Raw genomic sequence first — 19,349 nt, forward strand, 5'->3', positions numbered from 1 at the left:
TGCAGATAAAAAGGCATTAGAAATTCCAGCCTGTTTTCTATTGGCCGCTATTTCCACGGGAACAAAACGCTCCGTGTAGACTCCTTAGTTATTGCGCTGTCTAAGATGAAACATTTATGCATTTGCATGTGACTGTGAACTAAGACATGACAAAAGTGCACTGCTGCTGTGCTGAGCCGAGCCGTGTGGGTGGACCGGGGATCCACTGCTGCTTCCACCGCATCATTATTCCCTCTCTTTTTTCTGCTTCTTGCTCTTCAGCTCAGTGGGGAGATCAACAAAGGAGGCTTCTGCTCCTTCGCTCTCAAACATACATTAGCGGTGCCACATAACACAGCGTCGTGTGCGTGGCTCCGGCTTAAATGCAATAACGGGCCACAGCAGAACAATCCTCAGCGGCCAGTAAAAAGGTTTGAGAGCAGAATAATGAGACGGGAGCGTGGAGGCGACGCGGGAGCTAAAAGTCGTATTTCTGTCTCAGGTGAAATGAAGCTCCTTCTCTGTCACATGGAGGCAAATGTTTTTTTGGGAAGCTGAGAAGTCAGCACCAGCCCAGATGGTTATTGAGATTGGACGGCACATTCTTGGTGCTATGGGTGAATCTGCACTTGTTAAGGTCTCGTCTGAGGTTCTTGGCTGCTCGGGCCACTGCCTGTACTCTGTTTCTATAGTTCCACCTTAAATTCTCAGGGCTTCTCGCCTGCTGCATCCTTGCACTGCTGCCATAGCGACAGTGTTAGAAAGGCAGCCAGTCTTTAGCCTTAAGCTCGCTAACAGAACTTTGCTTATATATAAATAGTGTTGCAGAGGTGTTTACTCTGCTAAATGTGCTTATGTGACCTGAAATGAACTGGTATCAACAGAAATGTACCGAATATGAACTTTGAATGAAGCAGTAAAGGTTCAGAGAAAGAAATAAAAACGGGCATATTGATTTTTTTATTACTGTCAATGAAGAAACAGCAAATAGCTGATGATCCCATTAGTGTCATCCACGGTGCGATCCTCTCCCACTCCTCCTAACTGCCTTAACGATGTTAAAACCCATTAGAGAACCACACCAGTGCACTGAACGTGGGGCCTGTGATTCTCGCCATTTCCAGACTCCTCATTTTTTCTCTTGAAAGTAAAGTAGGTCTGTTGTTTCAAAGAAACAATCAGTGGAAGGTTTGTCGGCAGGTTTAGGAAAAACAAGACACTTTCTGCCAGATCCCCCAAAAAATAGCGTCTTACATTAAAAAAGGACAACTGTGGCAACAGTGTAGATAAGATTTACGCTGTATTACAGCACGGTGGCTCCTCAATGTGCATCTTCCGCTCGTGTGTCTGGATTGAAATAGATGTTAGAGCAGCGGGATGCACAAACAGAGCCAACACCTCACCGGATCTCCGCTGCCAGCGGTTTGCTCCTGTTGATTAATAGATCACTACAGTGTCTAGTGAGTGTGTGTTATGTTCCCATTCATTTATTTATGCAGGACAGCAAAATAATTTCTCTCTCTGCTCCTTTTATTTCAGTGGCTACAGTGTGTGTAGGCTCATCAGACCACAGCTTGTGCTATGTGGGAGTCTCTGTAATTATTGAGGTAAAAATAGATGAAATATACCTTTAAAATGTAGGTGACTCCCATTTACAGTACATGCATGTAAACTATACACACGTTTCCCACATGCTCCATCAAATAGCACATATTATGTACAACAGCGGAGCGTTAAGAGCAGAAGTGGGCCAGAGAACAGATTACACTCATTCCTTATTTCAAGCTGCCAAATCTTATCTAGAACATTTTTGAAGGCTGTGTTCTGCAGAGGAGCCTCTAATGATCACTGGCTGACACCCATGCAGTGCATTTGGGATGACAAAGTCGCCCTTGTTCCAAACTCATCGCTCTTCGCTTCACTCCCGAACGGCGGAGCAGTTGTCATCATTAGCTGTTTGTCATCGGCTGTTTAATGACATCTGCCACGGGATAAATTATGCAGAGGTTCAAGTGGTGTCAGACGATTCTGGGCCGAAACACAGCACGCAGACACACAACGTAGTGGTGCTTTGAAGTATGAATGGAAGCTCACGCGCGTCTGAATTGGATCCAGCCCACGAGCAACTTCACAGGACGCATTTTACCCTCACCGCAGGTTGATGTGGACAAACAGCAAATCAGCATTAAAATACTCCAGGACAAAGTCCTGACATCAGAAGAGCTTAGGTTTCAGCGTTGTCGCTATCGAATTGTGTAACTTCCAGGCAGCAAAGGCAGATTTCACCCGTGTTTGTGCCAAGCGTCGTTGCAGGAGGTGTCGCTCACCGTTGAAGCTGGTGTTGCGTATGTACTTGAGCAGCGTCTTTCCTTCCGCGGACTCCATTTGTGGGCAGATGCCAGGATGATCGGGACACAGGTCCCTCTGCATGTTGTGGAGCGCGTGGGCCATGGCGTACACCGCGTCAATCACGAACTGCACCTTCCCCTCCTGCTCGTACCTGGAGTCGATCCCGATGCGTTCCTGGCCTGAGGGAAGCGAGAGAAGCCAAAGGCAGCGAGAGCCGTTAGACACCAGTGTCTGAGCCCCAGCTCATTCCTCCAGAAAACATCTGATGCTCAGGGAATTACACCTAGAGGAACAACGTGGCACCGGGAAGAAGAAGAGGCATTTAATTCCCAAGTGGAAAATATCAAGCTGAGCTGTGAGACTAAGTGTTTGTGACAAATACATCAGATTCAGGTTGAATTACTGCGCCGCGTTACCGAGTAATAGCAGGAGCTTTCTAAGAATGGAGCTCATTTGTTCCCTGTACAAGGTGATGAACATCGCTCTGAACTTTAGGAACATCCTCTCGACTGTGGCTTCCTGCTCTTTTATGTGCGCTGCCCTTTCACTACGAGCTGCTGTAAAGGTTTTGATGCACTGCTCGAATGCATAATGTCCGACAACCGCTGCCAGACTCTTGTTTTTGTTACGAGCTTGTGGTTGAACGAAGCTGCATTTCAAGGAGTGAACGGCAATTATGACAACACACACACTGTTGTCACTTCCAGCGATAATAAGCATTGTGATAATCATCACTGTTATCATCTTAATCATAATATTAAAGCTCCCAGTTACTCCCGGTTACTCCAGTCCTATTTTGTCATCAGTAGCTGCTTAGTTGATGCTAATAGGACGCACATGAAACCGTGGGGACACGCATGAGCTGAAGGTGGTCGCAGGCGATCGGCGCCGACAGTTCAGCCCAGTTTGCAGGGGCTTAACATATATTTCCACCCACGCGTAACCTTTTTCCTTTTCCAAGCTCTGCATTAGCATGAACGCTATAAACATAAATACCAGCTTGGCTCGCGCTATGAAATAGACTGCATCGCCACATTCAACGCAATTGAGGATAAAAGACATGCAAAGTCATTTTACAGAAGCTTTGTGTGACTCACTAAGTGGATGAGCATCCTCTGCCTTTGACGTGTGATGAAAGACACCAGAGGAGATTATAAAGGAAACAAAATCCTTCGGCAAACAGTAATTTGTGTTAAAGTGCCTTTACTGTCATCACATATGCAAGCAAGATTAATACAGCGTCCCACATCACAGGCATCATCCGTGCTGATAATAAATGCATTGCGATGCCTGTCACAGCACTGACAGGCAGAGTTCAGCTAATACGAGCACGCAGCAGCGTTGGGAGCAGTCGCTGCAACGCTGCACAGACACCGGCGCCGTGTTCACGCCCTCTTCGGGCCCTGAAGCCTCAAACTGGGCTCTGGCTGTCTGACAGCGCATGCGTGGCCGTGCGGCGCTGTCAAGGTGACTGCGTGAGAGGGAATGGAGTTCAGCAGGTACGGGACACTGGCCACAGGAGCCGGCAGGAACTGTAGCATGACTAAGACACGTGCTGCGTGTTGTTCTAATAATAAACCCTGCCGGTCCTGCACCGCCGGCCAGAAACACCTGCTCCAGAACGTGTGCTGGTTCTGCAGACTAGACAGTGGGCGCAGCCTCTACTGGCTTCTACTGTCAGCGTGAGCGCGGGGGGGTCCGTCCCACCTGTGCATTTACGGCTGGTGTCCTCCTTCTTGGACGCACTCAGGAGCCTGCAGTCGAAGTTTTCCTCCCAGAACTCAGCGAACCACACGTTCCTGCGGTTGTTCTCGAGGGTGAGTCCGGTGAAGTATTCATCAAACCCTGGCAACACAGGAAAGAGGAGAAGGGCTGAGTTCCGGACCGATTATGTTCCCACTCAAACCTGGAGGAAATGAAGTGAAACTGCAGCGGTGCGGCGGCGGCGCCACTTCATCAAACGGTGACCTCGGCGAATTCCTCTTCCTTTCTTTCGTGCCGGAAATTACATTAATTAAAAATCAGGAGGCCTAATAAATAACGCAGAGCGTGCGAGTGGCGCCACAGCAGCCTCCAGCACCTTCCAGAACCTTCCAGAACGGTTTCTGGTCACTGTGTCAAAGCCGGGAGCTGAACGGGACTCAGGGACAAAAACCAGCTCCGGCTGCGTTGAAGCACTAACCGTGTTCTGCGCTCCTGTTTGTGGAGCGTCTCCTCCCCATGTGGGTCAGGGACAGGAGCGCCTGCCTTTTGTTGCAGAGCAAACGTCTGTCCTGAGGATTAGAGCGTGTGCGTTCCAGGCCTAAACGCTCCCGGTGTGTCTCCACCCCCCGTTCCACCCGCTGACGGGTGGGTGGAGGTATAATAATGGCTAATCAGGGCTGAATGACTCCATCAGTAATGCACAGTGGGTTCATATTATTCTCACTGCCTCCAGTATGTACAGTTGAGCCTCAATTATAATCTCCACACGTTAAACTTTGCACAGTAATAGTTGACCTGCGACAGTGGATGCAGGCGTTATTCAAATTCGTTCATGTTACAGTAGTTTCCCTCTTTCCTAACTTGAACGTTCAAGGGTGTTTTTAAACAGACCTTTCTATTTGTTAGTTAATTAAGAGAAGGCAACAATACACTATCATACATTCATTTCCATGCTGTGGGTCCATTTGGCCTGGAGCTGATTTCAGTCTGCTCATGTCCGCTGCACAGCCAGATGCAAGGTCAGTGGTGCTCTCCCAGGATTGTCTTTGTGACAAATGGAGAAGACGGAGCTGCAAATGGCTGAGAAATGGAAATACAGCGTCCAGCGATATCTGCAGGAACGAGTTCAACCGCGCTGAATAGGGTGCACAGTCAATTTAAATTAGTGTTGTCCTCCTAGCTACAAAATAGTTGCATTTATATCAGCACAATTTAAAATAACGATTAATCTGAAAAAAAAAAGTACAGAAAATCATCTCCGTCTCCCCAGTTCCTCTTTTCTTTTGATTGACTCCAGCAGCAGAACATCAGGAAGCTTTTTAATGAAAACGCTATAGACGCCCACTGTACTGTACAATATCTGCTCAGCACCAAAGGGCAGACACACAAAATAATGGCTACAGTGGAGATGGCGCAGATAGTAAAGATAGGGTTTATCAGCTATAAAGCCTGTTTCTCTCTCAGGAGTTGGTGGAGACTGAAAACACAGGGAACACAGAGTGAAGGGACACCAGAACACTGACCCTGAATGAATAAAAGTCTGCTGAAGGTGTGAGAACAGCAGCTGCTAAAAGCTTCAAATGATTATTCAGGGGCTTTTTGTTTTTTTGGTAAACGCTGGTTTTTACTAGTTGTCGTTTTTTCAGACTAATTTTAGCTTTCGGTATAAAAGCGTTTTGGTCTGTGAGTAATTGTATTAACAGTTAATGGAAGGGAAAACAATCACGCAGGACACGTCACCTCGTCCCAGCGCCGCAGAGAACTGCTGTGCTGTGCGTGCGGTACCTTTAATGGAGGAGCGCTTGGGCAGCACGGTGACGGCTCCCTCTGCCACGTCCTCCAGCTGTTGGATTGGGCTGCTCTTGGCCCCCCAGCTGTCGGAGCCGATCCACAGGAAATGGCCCACCTGATTGGCCCTCTTGGTGGCACTGAGAACCCCCCTGCAAGGACATGGGTGTGTGTTAGGAGGAGATGGAGGTGGCTGAGCAATCTCGTCTGTACACAGGCACAGCGGCTGGTGGCGGGTTCATCATTAAAACAAGTCTGTGGCTGTGCTGTCCTACTGTATGAAGGATTGGGGGGTTCCTTGTACTGAATTTACAGACCGTAAATGTTTGATGGCGTCGCTCTTTACATAAAGGCGTTCCGTGGGGCATTGTAAATGAAACATGTGTGAGCCATCTGTGCTCCTGCTTCTTCTCCGGGGCAGTGCTCGTCTTTGTGTTGTTGGAGGCCTGTTTGTGCAGCGCGTCCCTGCGCAGGGGAAGCGTGCGCCTGCAGCCTGCCTTCAGGAGCCGCCGCTCACACATTAAAGACCTCGGAAGCGCGGCCGGCGCCGCGATGGAGCTCCTCACCGTATGTCTTCCTCGCTGGCGAAGATGATGACTGCCCGCGAGTGCTGCGTCTCCAGCAGCTGCTGGATGACTTTGTCGTAGTCCTCTGTCTTGGGGTTGTGTGGAACCTTCAAGGACTGGGCGATGCAGATTCCACCTTTTTAGCAGGAGACAAAGAGGAAACTGTGACGGTCTGGTTTTATCTCATGTGGTCACATGTTCAGTAGAAAAAAGGAAACGCAACTTGATGATGCTGTCATGCAGAGTCTAAACGATACTAACACTATATACACTTACATCTTGGCAATGACCTGGAAACCACAGCAGCGTGCAGTGTGAAACTCTGCGCCGGCATCGTTTCAGAGTGAGAGACTTACGAGCGTATCTGCTGCAACAAATCCAATAATCCACACCAACAGGGACACCGCGCTACAGATTTCATATTATGGATTTGTAAAAATCCAAGAGCCTGTCAGTGACTTTTAATTTAAAGTCATTATCAAACATCTCTTGTTGGACCCTGAACCAATCAGATAGCACAGCCAGCGAGAACAAACAAAGAGGATATTAATTCTGACGATAAATCATTCCCAGGCAGGTCGCGACTAATGAGTTAGTACAGGATAAAGGACGGCGATCGCTCCCGTTTGGCTGAATGGATACTCGCTACTGTAGTCGTACACGGTCTATTATCACAACTGGCATTTAGCGCTTTGTTAGATACTCTTGTCTTTGTCTGAATTATTTATCAGCAGCTCGTTATCGGTAAAGAAGCTGAATCATTTCTTCTCTTCTCGTTGGTAGCTACAGGTGCAGACGACAAACTAACCTTCCGATAAACAGAGAACGCGATCACCTGCGCAGGAGAACACGCCGCCCGCCGACGAGCTGAACTAGAGCAAAGCTGGGCCTAAACCAATTAGAGCGTGTCCCGCTCCAGCGTTTTAATAGGCTACCCACCAACCTTTCAGCCTGACTTTTCCTGAGTAGACAGAGAAATGGAAGGAATCTCCTAATTGCCAGCCTCCTCAGGCTCATTACTCTGATATAAACAGCTTTTAGCTGGCAGATCACACATCAGCAGTCACGGCTTGCTGTGGCAGTTCTAAAGGCAGGAGATGGTAAAATGACAACTGCTGAACAACCCCCCCCCTCCCCCCAACTATTCATTTTTCTGGAAACAGCAGGCGGAATTAGACACACTTGTTTGTGCCAAAAGCCTGTGGGACGGCTGCTGTTTCCTCCGTAAGTGGACTAAACGTACAAATGGAGATCCCACCAATGGCCGGCGCTCGCTCTAGGGTTGGTGGTATCCTGTTAAAGTGAGACGTGTCATCTGTGCAGAGCAGACTGTGTTGTAGGTCTCCACGGGGCAACACTAAAGCTTCCTTTCACTTCATTTCAGCCGGAGAGCTTAAACCACGGAGCTGTTCGTCCAGAGTCCAGCGCCGCCAAACATCTGAGGCCGGAAAATCAGCACGATTACTGTACGTGTGCTTCCAGATGTGGGGGTCAGTGAGTCGGCACACACACACACGCACAAATGCAAACACACACACGCACGGACGCACACACGGACGCACACACACACACACTCAAGCATATTCAGGGTTCAGAAGGAATAAGGGATCTCATCATCAGCCGAGGTCTCATGGAAGTGCATCAACTCCATTATTAGTAAAACCTGCAGGTCTGTGTGAACAGCTGCAATGGTCCAACATGTTATAGGTCACAACAGTCAAAACACAGATGGAGACCACAGGAGCCACTGATGATGATGACAAGCATTTGGAGCAGGTGCCGTCCTCACAGAGAGCGAGAGAGAGAGAGAAAGAGAAAGAGAGAGAGGGAGAGGGAGCAGCGCCGCTCCAGCTGAAAAATGCAGACGGGCGACTGTGCAGCGGCGGCTAAATTATTGAGCACTGTCAGTCAGATGCTCGTCCAGTCAGCTGGTGGAGGCGCCGGGCGCCACGAGGGGCGAGCGGCGCCACGAGGGGCGAGCGGCGCCACGATGGGCGAGCGGCGCCTCCACCCGACGCGCTGAAGCCGCAGACGTGACAGACTGCTGGTTTGCAGAGAAGCTGCATGTGCGTCTTGACTGGGACGCGTGATGTGAGACACTTGAGTGGCTCGTTCCCTCCTCCTCCATCAAACAGGGCCGCGCTCTGTACAGTAGAACACGGCCGCATCCAGTGTGGACGGAAGAAAGCCCGAACCGCTTCAAAGCTCCAGACGCTGCTTCCTGTCACTGACGCTCGGACACTGAGATGTTTAACTGCACCTTAATCATTTAGCGACGACCCGGGGGCATAAAATCCAAACCATGCGCCGTGAACCTGCACCCTCTGCTCCACTTTTGATTAATATATCAAAGACGGCTTAATGGCCATGATAGCTAAATTCATCAGGCTCTTGGAAGTTCTCCGCTTATCTGTCTAAGTGCCATAGGTCACGCACTGCATTAACTGCTTCAATTATTCATCCTCAATGCCCCTGGTTCTGGAAACGGGGGCGAGGAAGCAGCTTCGCCATTTTGCTTAGTGAAATACAAATCCCTTTAATTTAAGGGCTCTCGGTGGATCCCCCCCCTCCCCCTCACCTCCCCCCGCCCGCCTGCTCCTCACCCTCCCAACACAAACCTCCAGGGACTCCATAAGGCCACAATTATATTTATCACTTCAAGAGTCAAGCGGAAGCCGCGCTGCCTCCAGCCTCTGCTGCTGAACACATGACAGCCCATCAGCATGTGCTGACATGCCGCTGACATTCATATTCCACATCTGTGTGCCCCCCCGTCCCCCGTGTGCCTTTTCACAGCCGGTCGGGGACTCGGCCGTGTCGAGGGGTCATGCAGAAATAACGTGGTCCATTTTATGCTGTTTGCAGATGCACGGGGCTCTCCAGCTCTCTCCTACTGCTAAATATGATTGCAGTACTTCTCGGGCACATTTTCTCTCTGCTCGCAGCGCGATCGCAGACTAGATCTAAGGAGAAATCGCGTTGGCAACTTGCTGCAATCAATTCCACAGCGATACTTTGTGGGTGGTTTTCCTCAAATGCAAGTCGTTTTTTTACCAAATGGGAAAACTGAACTCCATCAGTCTGGCCTGAGTCCAGACAGACAGAGAAAAATACAAACACGGTTTGTCTCTGCCAGCTTCACCTGCAGCCAAAATGAAGGTGCGCAGTGGAACTGTGCCTAAACAAGAGAGAAAAGGCAGAGCAGAAAAACCAAGAAGAATAGAAAGAACAAGAGGAATCGATGCGGGCTGACCACCACTCCAGTCTCAGCTTGGGGTAATGGGCAGCCATATTGCATTAGTCTGCTAGATGGCTCTCCTTGAAGTGGTGAAGCGAGAGTCCTGCTAATGCATCTGACATTTCACTGCAACCAAACAGGTCTCACAGCTTCCTGCATCAACTTGCAGGGATTCTGCAACAACATCCATCCTGTAATGTCGTTGCTGCTCTGCAGTTCGGTAGCGCATTGTTCTGCGGCTGCTCTCTCTCTATATTTACTGAGATGTTTACACCTCATTTAATTTGATCCATTCCAGTGGGTTCTGGTGCAGAACCGCCGCCTATGAATGTACGGTTATGCTATTACATAATTAATGTGTTTATTAAAGATACGATGCCCTGGGTAGTGGCAGCTTGTCTTCAGAGGAAATAATTCCCATTTGTACATGAATAGGATACATTGGAAAGTGACTGCAGCTCAGAAGCAACGGGATGAATTAACAACAGTAGCTCCTAATTTCATACTTCTGCTGTTTCTGTTGGGAGCCGCGATATCAATGTGTTTACTGCTCCCTGTAAAATAAGAAAAAAGAAAGTTCAGGGGAAAATGTGTCTCAGAAAGTAGCTCGACAAAACTGTGTTTATCTCCAGACATGAACTGAAATTTTCCAAATGCCCCTTAAATCACGACTTGTTTCCATATTTTCCTACACAAGCTGCTTTCTCTCGCTTTCTCTCTCTGTCGATGCAAATTGCGTAGCCGCAAACAGCTTCTTGAGGTTTTAATGAGCGATCGCCCTGGACATGAATGCAAACAGATAAAATATTCATGCATGCTGGACATGTGATTGGTGCCTGTGGGATATCATTAGCCTCCCTCGTTTTAGAGGTTCCCGCACATTAGTCTATTAGAAGAGACAGAAATCACTCCCTGTGGATTTACAGGAAATGGACTGTGATCCATAGAGGTGGAGGTGAGAAGCAGCCAGATACTTGGGGCTGTTGTGCTGTCATGGGTTGTGCAGGGTCCTTTTTCTTGTCTATGTAACACTGTGTTGTTCTAAAGATGACCCTTCTAATTCTAATTATTAATTTATTACTATGATTAAATCTAGTGTGATTGTTCCAGTCTTGCAGAATGTAACGAACCTAAACAACGTAAGCCTGATAGACGATCATTACTTTAAATAATCATCATTAATCTTACACTGCAGCCTCCAACTAATAGGACTGAGTGTAGCTGGTAGAACCACTCACTGGTCCCACAGTCCGGATGTGGAGAGAGGAAGCGAGAACATCAGTTCTAAAGCTCGGCGTGATTTCAGCTGATTGACCATCATGACAGTTCTCTGAGCCGCTGAAACGTGATAGAGGAGAATTCTGGTGTTTGCCGGTTGTTTCTCTCTCATCTCTGCAAATGTTGAAAACTTTGTATTTTCTGAGCTCGAATGTAGCAAAAAGCGGAGCTTTAGAAACCACTGACATGAGTAAAAGCTGTGCTCATTTCATCCCTGCGAGCTGTTTTGCTGTCTACATTTCCACTAACACACCACAACTCATCGGGGGAAGTCAAACAGAAGTTGCCAAACACATTAAAAATTTATCCACAGAAAACACATTTTATCAGAAATGGAAATACAAGATTCAGCGTGCACTGGGTGGAAAGCACATTAAACGATACAAATGAACCAGAAGAACTGTTTAAGTCACTCGGCCTCCGTCAGTTGCTCATCACTGATCTCCTCACCTGCTTCTTTAGAGAGCTGTGTGAAGGCCTCCACTCCCTTCTCTCCATAGCTGCCTTCTGAGGCAACGGTGGAGACGTAGGTCCACCCCAGGGCTCGGATGATGTCCACCATGGCCTGGGCCTGGAAGGAGTCCGGAGGAACCACCCGCGAGAAGAAGTCGTAGCGCCGGTCGTCGCTCAACTCCGGGGCTGTGGACGCGTAGCTGATCTGCGGGATCTTGAAGAAAAGTGGTGGGATTGGAGAGAGGAAGGAAACGTTACTCATGTGTCGATGCTATTCTGGTGCAGCGTCATAGGTGGTTGCCATGGTGACTGGATCCCATTTTTGAATGACAATGACCAAAATCCATCAAATACATAAATATATCACAGAGCCAAAAATCTACATACTCCAGAAAATTCGTTTCTGAGATATAGTATTATTTTATCTCACACAGCCTCAGACCTGTTGTCAGCCCTTGTTTGTGCTAAGCTAAGCTAACCTGCTGCTGGATGTTCAGCCATAATGACAATGGCTGTATTAATTTCCCTCCTCAGCAGTAATATGCAAATTGCTTATTGTGAATGATGTAAAACGAGTTCTGCCAGAGCAGCTGGATGAGTTAAAGCTGCTGGATCAGAGACATTGCAATAAGAATACAGGTGATCATTTATAAAAGTCATCAACAGCTCAACATGAACAGAAATATTTAAATCCGTAATAAAAATGATAATATATGACAACCTACACATGGGCTTCACTCAAATTAAGAGCGATTTATACACAAAGCGAGGGAGCTGCACATTAGTCTCTGCTGCTCAGGCAGAAGATGGCTGAGGTTGAAAAGGCTGCTTGTAAAACAAATGAGCATTACATATTTCATATGTTTCACATTATCTGATCCCCCGCTCGTTTCGCGTAGCCGTGTGGGGTCCGTTACCTAGACAACATCCTCGGAGGTCGTCGGCTCCTCCTGCAGCACCATCAACTGCACAGCAGCGCCAGATATGACAAAGGGGGATGCATCAGGAACCCCCCCCGCCTGCTCCATCAAGCTAAGTTACAGCGCTTAGCTTTACTACATGGTAATTAGCTGTTTACATGATGAGGAGGATTCTGGGATGTGGCTCAAAGACAGAGGAGTTTAGTAAGTGGACCTTAAGTTGAAATATAAAGGATGTTGTGATCACACTTCTCTCTCATTAAAGAGCATCGCACTTTTAAGTCACAATTAAGATGCCATAAAATAATGAGCACCTCATGAGACTGTATCATAACCATTAGCTTCCTTCCAAACATGCCAGATATTCACTTCTGCTAATGCTGATGATCTGCAGATGTGGCCCAGACGGAGCTGACGGCCTTCTGACCTCAGCCAGGAGCTTTTATGGCCCCGTCCATGTGCAGTTGACAGGTCAGTAAATGCTTCCTCACACTGAGATACTTCATCTCCCCACATTTATTTTACCTTTATTGTGTCAAAACACTCGTCCAACCACAACATGTTGGCGCTGCCTTTGTGTGAAGTGCAACTTGACTGAGGCAGCTGAACAAAAGGAAATGTTTGTTCACAGGGGGCATGATTATTTAGTCAATGAAAGGATCCAATTAGATGCAAATTCTGCAAGTACGCGATGAGCGGCTGCCGCGACTGGATGTTTGAGCTGCAGCAGGATTCAACATAGAGATGAGAGCAGAGTTCAGAGGCCTTTTGTTTACTCCTCACTTTGATTTATTTGATCGTAAATATTTAATCTGATATTACGAGGAAGGGAATAACACAGAGTCCAACCCATGATACGAGGCCACGCTTCCCCCTTTAGTCTGACACACCTTTACTTCCCTTATGTGGGAAACTGCATCTGTATCTGATTGAATTAGCATTTTTCACTGTGAGCTGTTTTAAGTAATACAGCAAATCTTTAAAAGCCTTGTTCACACCGTTCAAACGTTTCCTGATAAACATCTGATCGACTGCGTTTGAGCTCCTGAAACAGCGATCACACGCCCCGGATTAAAACGTGTGCCTCTCATTAGACGGGGCTGCGGACGGACACATGCATCACTCCGACCTGAGCCCAGTGCAGCGGCTCATCACACAGTCTAATCTGAGCGCGGTATGGATGCCATCCATTTGTGTTAGCGTGATCAAAAGCAGCCGGACGCTGGGGAAAGACAAGAATGAGGACGCGGCGAGCGGCTGATGGGATCGCTTCAACCCACCGAGCGAGAATTATAGCTTTGACCCACAATTCTAAGGGGGTCAGCTGCACCGGGCTGACGAAACGAGGAGCCGAGGAGAAGGTCGGCCTCCGGATGACTCAACACAAACAAAGACCGGCCGCAAGAATCAGCCAGCACAACGTCGGCCATGCAATTAAACAAACTCACCGGTGGCGCGAAGTCAGAGGTTAAATCACTGCAGAGCTGCTGGAAGAGGAAGAACAGGACAGAGTCTGATTTGAATTCAAAAAGACTCCTCTCACAAAAAGTGAAGCATCTATTTGGAACATTTTATAGGAGATCTATCTCAACAGAGCTGCTGTAGTAATACTACACAGTCAGAAGGTATTATAGGATTGTTGAATCACGTCCTTCCCGCGCCCCAGCTGGGATATAAAAGCTGCCTGAACATTTGTCTCTCTGGAGCTTTTTGCTGCAGGGAACCATTTAAGAAGCCCATGTCTTCTCACTCTGTAGCCGCTTCGTATAATTTCTCTGTTCCTCATTCCCCAGGAATCTGCGCCTCCTCGTACAAACATCCACCTTTTTAGCCGGTACTTTTCTAATTACCACTTTGACCTCCAGGTAAGAAAGAAGCTTGATTAAAAGCTTGATTTAGAAAAGGCGGCGAAGCGGAGACGCAGCCCGCTGGATCCTGACGTGAGGGAGGAGACGCTGCTTAACCAGCGCTGATTGCAATCTGACATATTTGTCTGCTTCGCTCTGAAAGATAATATGGTGTAAATGAGGTGCGCTGCATGTTAGTAATCTGACTTTTTATAAATGAATTCGATTAAAATAATCTGAAACAGAGTTTCGCTCCGTCACGAGGATTTGTACGACTGTCACATAAACAAGCTCCTGTTGCAGCAACTTGCATAAGTGATAAGTGATAACACGATAACAAAGCAGGAAGAAGTGGTGTTTAAAGTCTTTCTATAATTATTAGCTCGCTGTGAGTCAAAGACTGTTTTCGTTTTATGCTTCCATATTAGGACGTTGCCCTTTACACTTTACAGCTTCTACACATGAAAGGCTGCGCTCTGTGATAACGCTGCTCCGGCTCCGCTGGAAACGCGGCGAGAGGCCGACGGTGACGCCTTCAGGCGTCCAAACAACAAGTGCAATTAACCACGGGAAACTTTATTCAGGCTCGGAAGGTGATTAACGCCGGCCCCATTCAGCGCCACAATTAGCCAGCGCTGATGTCTGGCACCTGTCATCTGCAGTATAAATCAGGGCTGGGCCTGCTGAGGGGAATCGCTCAGCTTTTCCTTCAATGTATCTGTGCTGAAGGGATCAATGGCAGGAAAACACAAAGGTCCGGTTCAGGGGACACTGTTTTATCGATTAACCACCACAGCCGCTGCATAGAAATCTGCAGAAGGAGAAAACACGGCAGGGGCGGTGACGTTGGGGGGAGGGGGGGTCTGCTTACTGACATTAAATGGGAATTCAACCCGGGTGTTTAAGAGGCGCGGTGAGTAAGCGAGGTTGTGTAAAGGTCGGCGCTGGCGCTGAGAGGGAACGGCAGGTGAAGCTAATGAGAGCGCGTGGCCTTTCTGTTCATCTTCAGCACTGCAGCTCCGAGGAGAGGCCGTGACCGTGATGATGATGATGATGATGATGATGATGATGATGATGAGGAGGAGGAGGAGGAGGAGGATGATGATGATGAGGACGATGATGATGAGGATGATGATGAGGATGATGATGATGATTATGATGAGGATGAGGATGATGATGATGATGATGAGGATGATGATGATGATGAGGATGAGCTGCAGATACAAGCATCCGCCGCGCTGCTCGTAGACGACGCCGAGCCAAAAAGCAGCGGCGTCTGAGAACAGGAAGCACACGGCTCGGGGTGATGACAAACATCAATGGGCGCCGTCCGAGAAAAGGGACGCTTCTGTTTGGATGTGCAATGACAGGCTGTCTCCGCAGAAACCAGGGGATGACAGTCCAAACAGAGGCAGCGGGCCGTCGTCCAGCTCCACAGACATTCATCTGAGGGCAGCGACACACTGAGCGGCAACGTTTCCCACGAAAAGCAGCAACTGGAGCGAGGTCGCAGAAATCTGCCTCTATTTGCTGCATGATTAGTCCCTAAGTGTATCTTGACATCAGTCAACTCCACTCAGCGGCTCCCAACGGTCGCCACGGCGATGACGGGAACCGCAGCGGGTTCTGAAAGAGTCCGAGTCCGAGCCCATGCTGTCTGTGGCTGGACACCAGCGCCGAGACACACACATGCAGAGACGCACACATGCAGAGACGCACACACACACACACACACACACACACACACACACACACACACGCACCCACACACACACACAGATGCACACACACACGCACCCACACACACGCACCCACACACACGCACACACACACGCGCACACACACACACACACACACACACACACACACACACACACACACACACACACACACACATGCACACACACACGCACACACACACACACACACACACACACACACACACACACACGCACCCATACACACACACACGCACCCACCCACACACACACACACACACACACACACACGCACCCACCCACACACACACGCACACACAACTCTCACAACAAATAATGACTCCAGTGAACTTGGCCAAGAAGCAATTTGAAGCTGCACTACAAGGAGTTGTAAAGCAGCCACGCTCTATAGCCCATAAACCAAAAATGAAGTTTTACGTCTCCCCGCTCCATCACGGCTCGGCGCCTCTGTGGCGGCGGCAGCCAGACAGCCGAGGGTTTGTATTCAAACAGCGGTGCCATTTGTTAGCGGGGCAGAGGTAATAACTGTGTCCGTACACGCGTCCTCGGGCCGGGCTTTGGTAATCTCTCTTCACCAGAGCACGGCACTGCCAGCACAGCCACGGAGGCCTCGCTCGCCCCCTCCCTCTCTCTGTGTCTCACTCTCTCCCCCGTCGCTTCCTCCTGCCCATCTGTGTCTCTCTCGGTCACTCGAGCTCCTCTGTCTGTGACGGCTGCGTTTCATCATTGTGCCCTCACACAACCTGTGACTTTCAGCCTCTCCTCCCTCGGCGCGGAGGCTGGAGGCGGCCTCATCATCCTCATCCTCCTCATCATCAGCATCATCCTCATCCTCCTCATCATCCTCATCATCAGCATCATCCTCATCATCCTCATCCTCAGCATCATCTGCTACATCCTCATCATCAGCATCATCCTCATCCGCCTCATCCTCCTCATCATCCTCATAATCAGCATCATCCTCATCATCCTCATCATCAGCATCATCCTCATCCTCAGCATCATCTGCTTCATCCTCATCCTCCTCATCATCCTCTGCCTCCCTCTGCGCTCAGACACGCCCACACGATGATCAGTAGACACTTCCTGCCCGCAGAGGTCCTCGGGCTGCCAGCTCCTCCCCCAAGTCGAGACAATCTGCCCCTCAGTCGCTTGCTCAAATGCCAGCCAACTTTACCTCCCGGCTGCCAGCATCGTGCTCTACTGTGTTAGCAGTGAACCGTTCATACTGAACATCTAAAAAATGTCAGAGCTCGTCTCTGGTTTTCTCTGGCAGCTTCTGCCACTTGTAGCAGGATAATACAGAAATAATGTATTCATTGTTCATCCTCTTTGAGAAACTCGCCACAGTTTGTTAATCTCGCAAAAATGATTTCATTGCTGACGTGGAAGCGACACACGAGCAATAAATATGAATTGATTTTCTACCCAACTTGGAAATTTCCATTTGCTTGAAATGAGCTGTTTTGAGACACCCCGGCGCACGCAGCGTTCGCGGCGCCGCAGCCGCTGCGTCGGCCATTTAGCCGCTCTAACGGCGGATGACGGCGGCTCCCGCTGAGACGAGGAGCGAGTGGGAGTGAAGCAAAATAGTGAAGTTAACTGAAACGAAGGCTTTGTGAGAGCGGAGCCATGACACGGTGCTGTGATCCGTCGCTGCACTAATGCCTTTTGAAGCCGCCGCTGAATCGTTAACCATCACTGTCTGTGGTTCCGTCCATCAGGCGTCTGACCCGCGTTCACAGAACCAGCCTGTTTCGTGACACAAACTTTCATAATCCTTCATGCAGCACCAGCTTCCACCGCTCCTTTTTCCGCCCACTCCCCCGTTCTCCCAGTCGATTTCCTCGCCCCTCGTCTCCCACTCGCCGGCGCCGGTCCCCTGGGCCGGGCCTGCGCTCTCAGTGTATTTTAGTAGACGAGCAGCGTGTTTTCTCCATGGTGCAGAGCTACGTATGAGTCACAAATCAGATATTTGACCAGGAGAGGCCACACGTGTAGTAGAGCTGAGAGCGTGGGAGGGAGTGTGGATCGCTCACAAAGGGAACCTGACCCACCTCCATCCTTCCATCTGGTAAACAGACGGCTGCTTCAACTCTATTGCTATTTCAAAGAAATAATTATTTCCCCAACACCGAGTGTCTGTGAAAGCCTCATTGGAGAGGGAGCGCGTCGAGCAGAGGATCAACATCTTTTCCGTGAAGGTGCAGTGTTGCTGTTGCAAACACACGTCACGATTGGAGCCCGCTGACTTACGGATCTTCCCTTTTCAAGCCGGCGTGACAGTCGAGCTTTAATGCTGTCACTCGTGAGAGTTATTTTCTACTGATACAATATCTCTTTTCATAAAGGTTCCTTTGACTCGTGCTTCACACAAAAGCGAGGCCCTGCAGAGAACAATGCAGTTCAGCAGAATGGCCTTGATCATTGTGGCTGTGCTCCCTCCCTCTCGCTCGCCCTCGCTCGCTCGCTCTCTCTCTCTTGCTCAGGTGCGACACAAACTCAGCTCACGGTAGGGATAAAACCTAGCCCGCAGGTTTATGACTAAGTGTTACCAAATGTATTCCTTTATATCCACAAGGCCTCGCCTTACAGATGCTCCTATTGATTTTTCCAGACTGCAAAGTGCACTGGACGCAGCTCTGTTCTCTCTGCTGCGTCCTCACAAGCTCCACGACATCTATTTCCTTCCCAGAAAAATGGGAAGTTTCCGCGGAGCTATAATGAAATCTGCATTCCATTACGGAAAACAAAATGGGAGACGCCTGAATACAAATGTCCGTGTCTGCGCCGTGGGAATTGTCGGAGGGGAAGAGGTTCCATCTCCGCTCTGCCGCTCTCATCGCTCCGTCCAGTTCGCCTCGGCCTCGGACAAATTATCACGAGAACAAGAATGGGTGCTGTTATATCCTATCCGATCCTTCTCACCTGCAGCGCGGCTCTGACAAATCCATTGTCAGTCAGGCACCTGCATCGCTCTGACCTGCATCCCAATGATTCCCTCTGTTCTGTTCCCCCGTCTCACTCTGTGAAGCTCTCTCCTCGGGCTCGGCTGAGCATCATCACCGGGCCCATTTCTCTCCTAATAGTGCAGACGATGTGGGGGAGCCTCCTCCATCGGATCTCTGCCTCTCTCCCTGCTCCTCATAAAGAATTCTTGTGCAGCCATGTAATTACGTACTGATCATAACAGTGGAAAATATTCCAAATATCCTATTGCTCCTGTTGGTGTCAGAGCTCCCACCTGGCGCCGCCGCTTTAGAGGAGAGAGAACAGAGCTTTTTAATAGGCAGCCATTTGCTGGATGGCGTTGCTGCAGAGCTGCTTCCCACCTCTCCAAGGGTTAAGATCGTAGTCTCTTCACGGCAACATCTGCATTCAGAGCACGGACCAAATCTGTGGTCGGCCCGTATGGATCCGCGTGTCAGGGAAGAAGAAAATGTGAACAACAATCTGCAGGTGGTTACACCACGGCAGAGCGTGACGCG

The 19,349-nt window shown here is 49.1% G+C and overlaps 1 protein-coding gene across 1 annotated transcript in view; it reads right to left on the reverse strand.

The window, feature by feature from the left end:
* The window catches only part of LOC114858455 (metabotropic glutamate receptor 7-like), a 46,762-nt gene that overhangs the window by 14,927 nt on the left and 12,486 nt on the right, over positions 1 to 19,349 (reverse strand). The window contains exons 2-6 of the mRNA XM_029155725.3: positions 11,353 to 11,569; positions 6,387 to 6,522; positions 5,818 to 5,972; positions 4,036 to 4,173; positions 2,307 to 2,507 (exon numbers count right to left, since the gene is read on the reverse strand). Coding sequence (XP_029011558.2) covers positions 2,307 to 2,507; positions 4,036 to 4,173; positions 5,818 to 5,972; positions 6,387 to 6,522; positions 11,353 to 11,569 — 847 coding nt within the window. The remainder of the gene's footprint in view (positions 1 to 2,306; positions 2,508 to 4,035; positions 4,174 to 5,817; positions 5,973 to 6,386; positions 6,523 to 11,352; positions 11,570 to 19,349) is intronic.

The sequence above is a fragment of the Betta splendens genome, chromosome 7 (assembly GCF_900634795.4).
Source record: "Betta splendens chromosome 7, fBetSpl5.4, whole genome shotgun sequence".
NCBI classification, from domain to species: domain Eukaryota; kingdom Metazoa; phylum Chordata; class Actinopteri; order Anabantiformes; family Osphronemidae; genus Betta; species Betta splendens.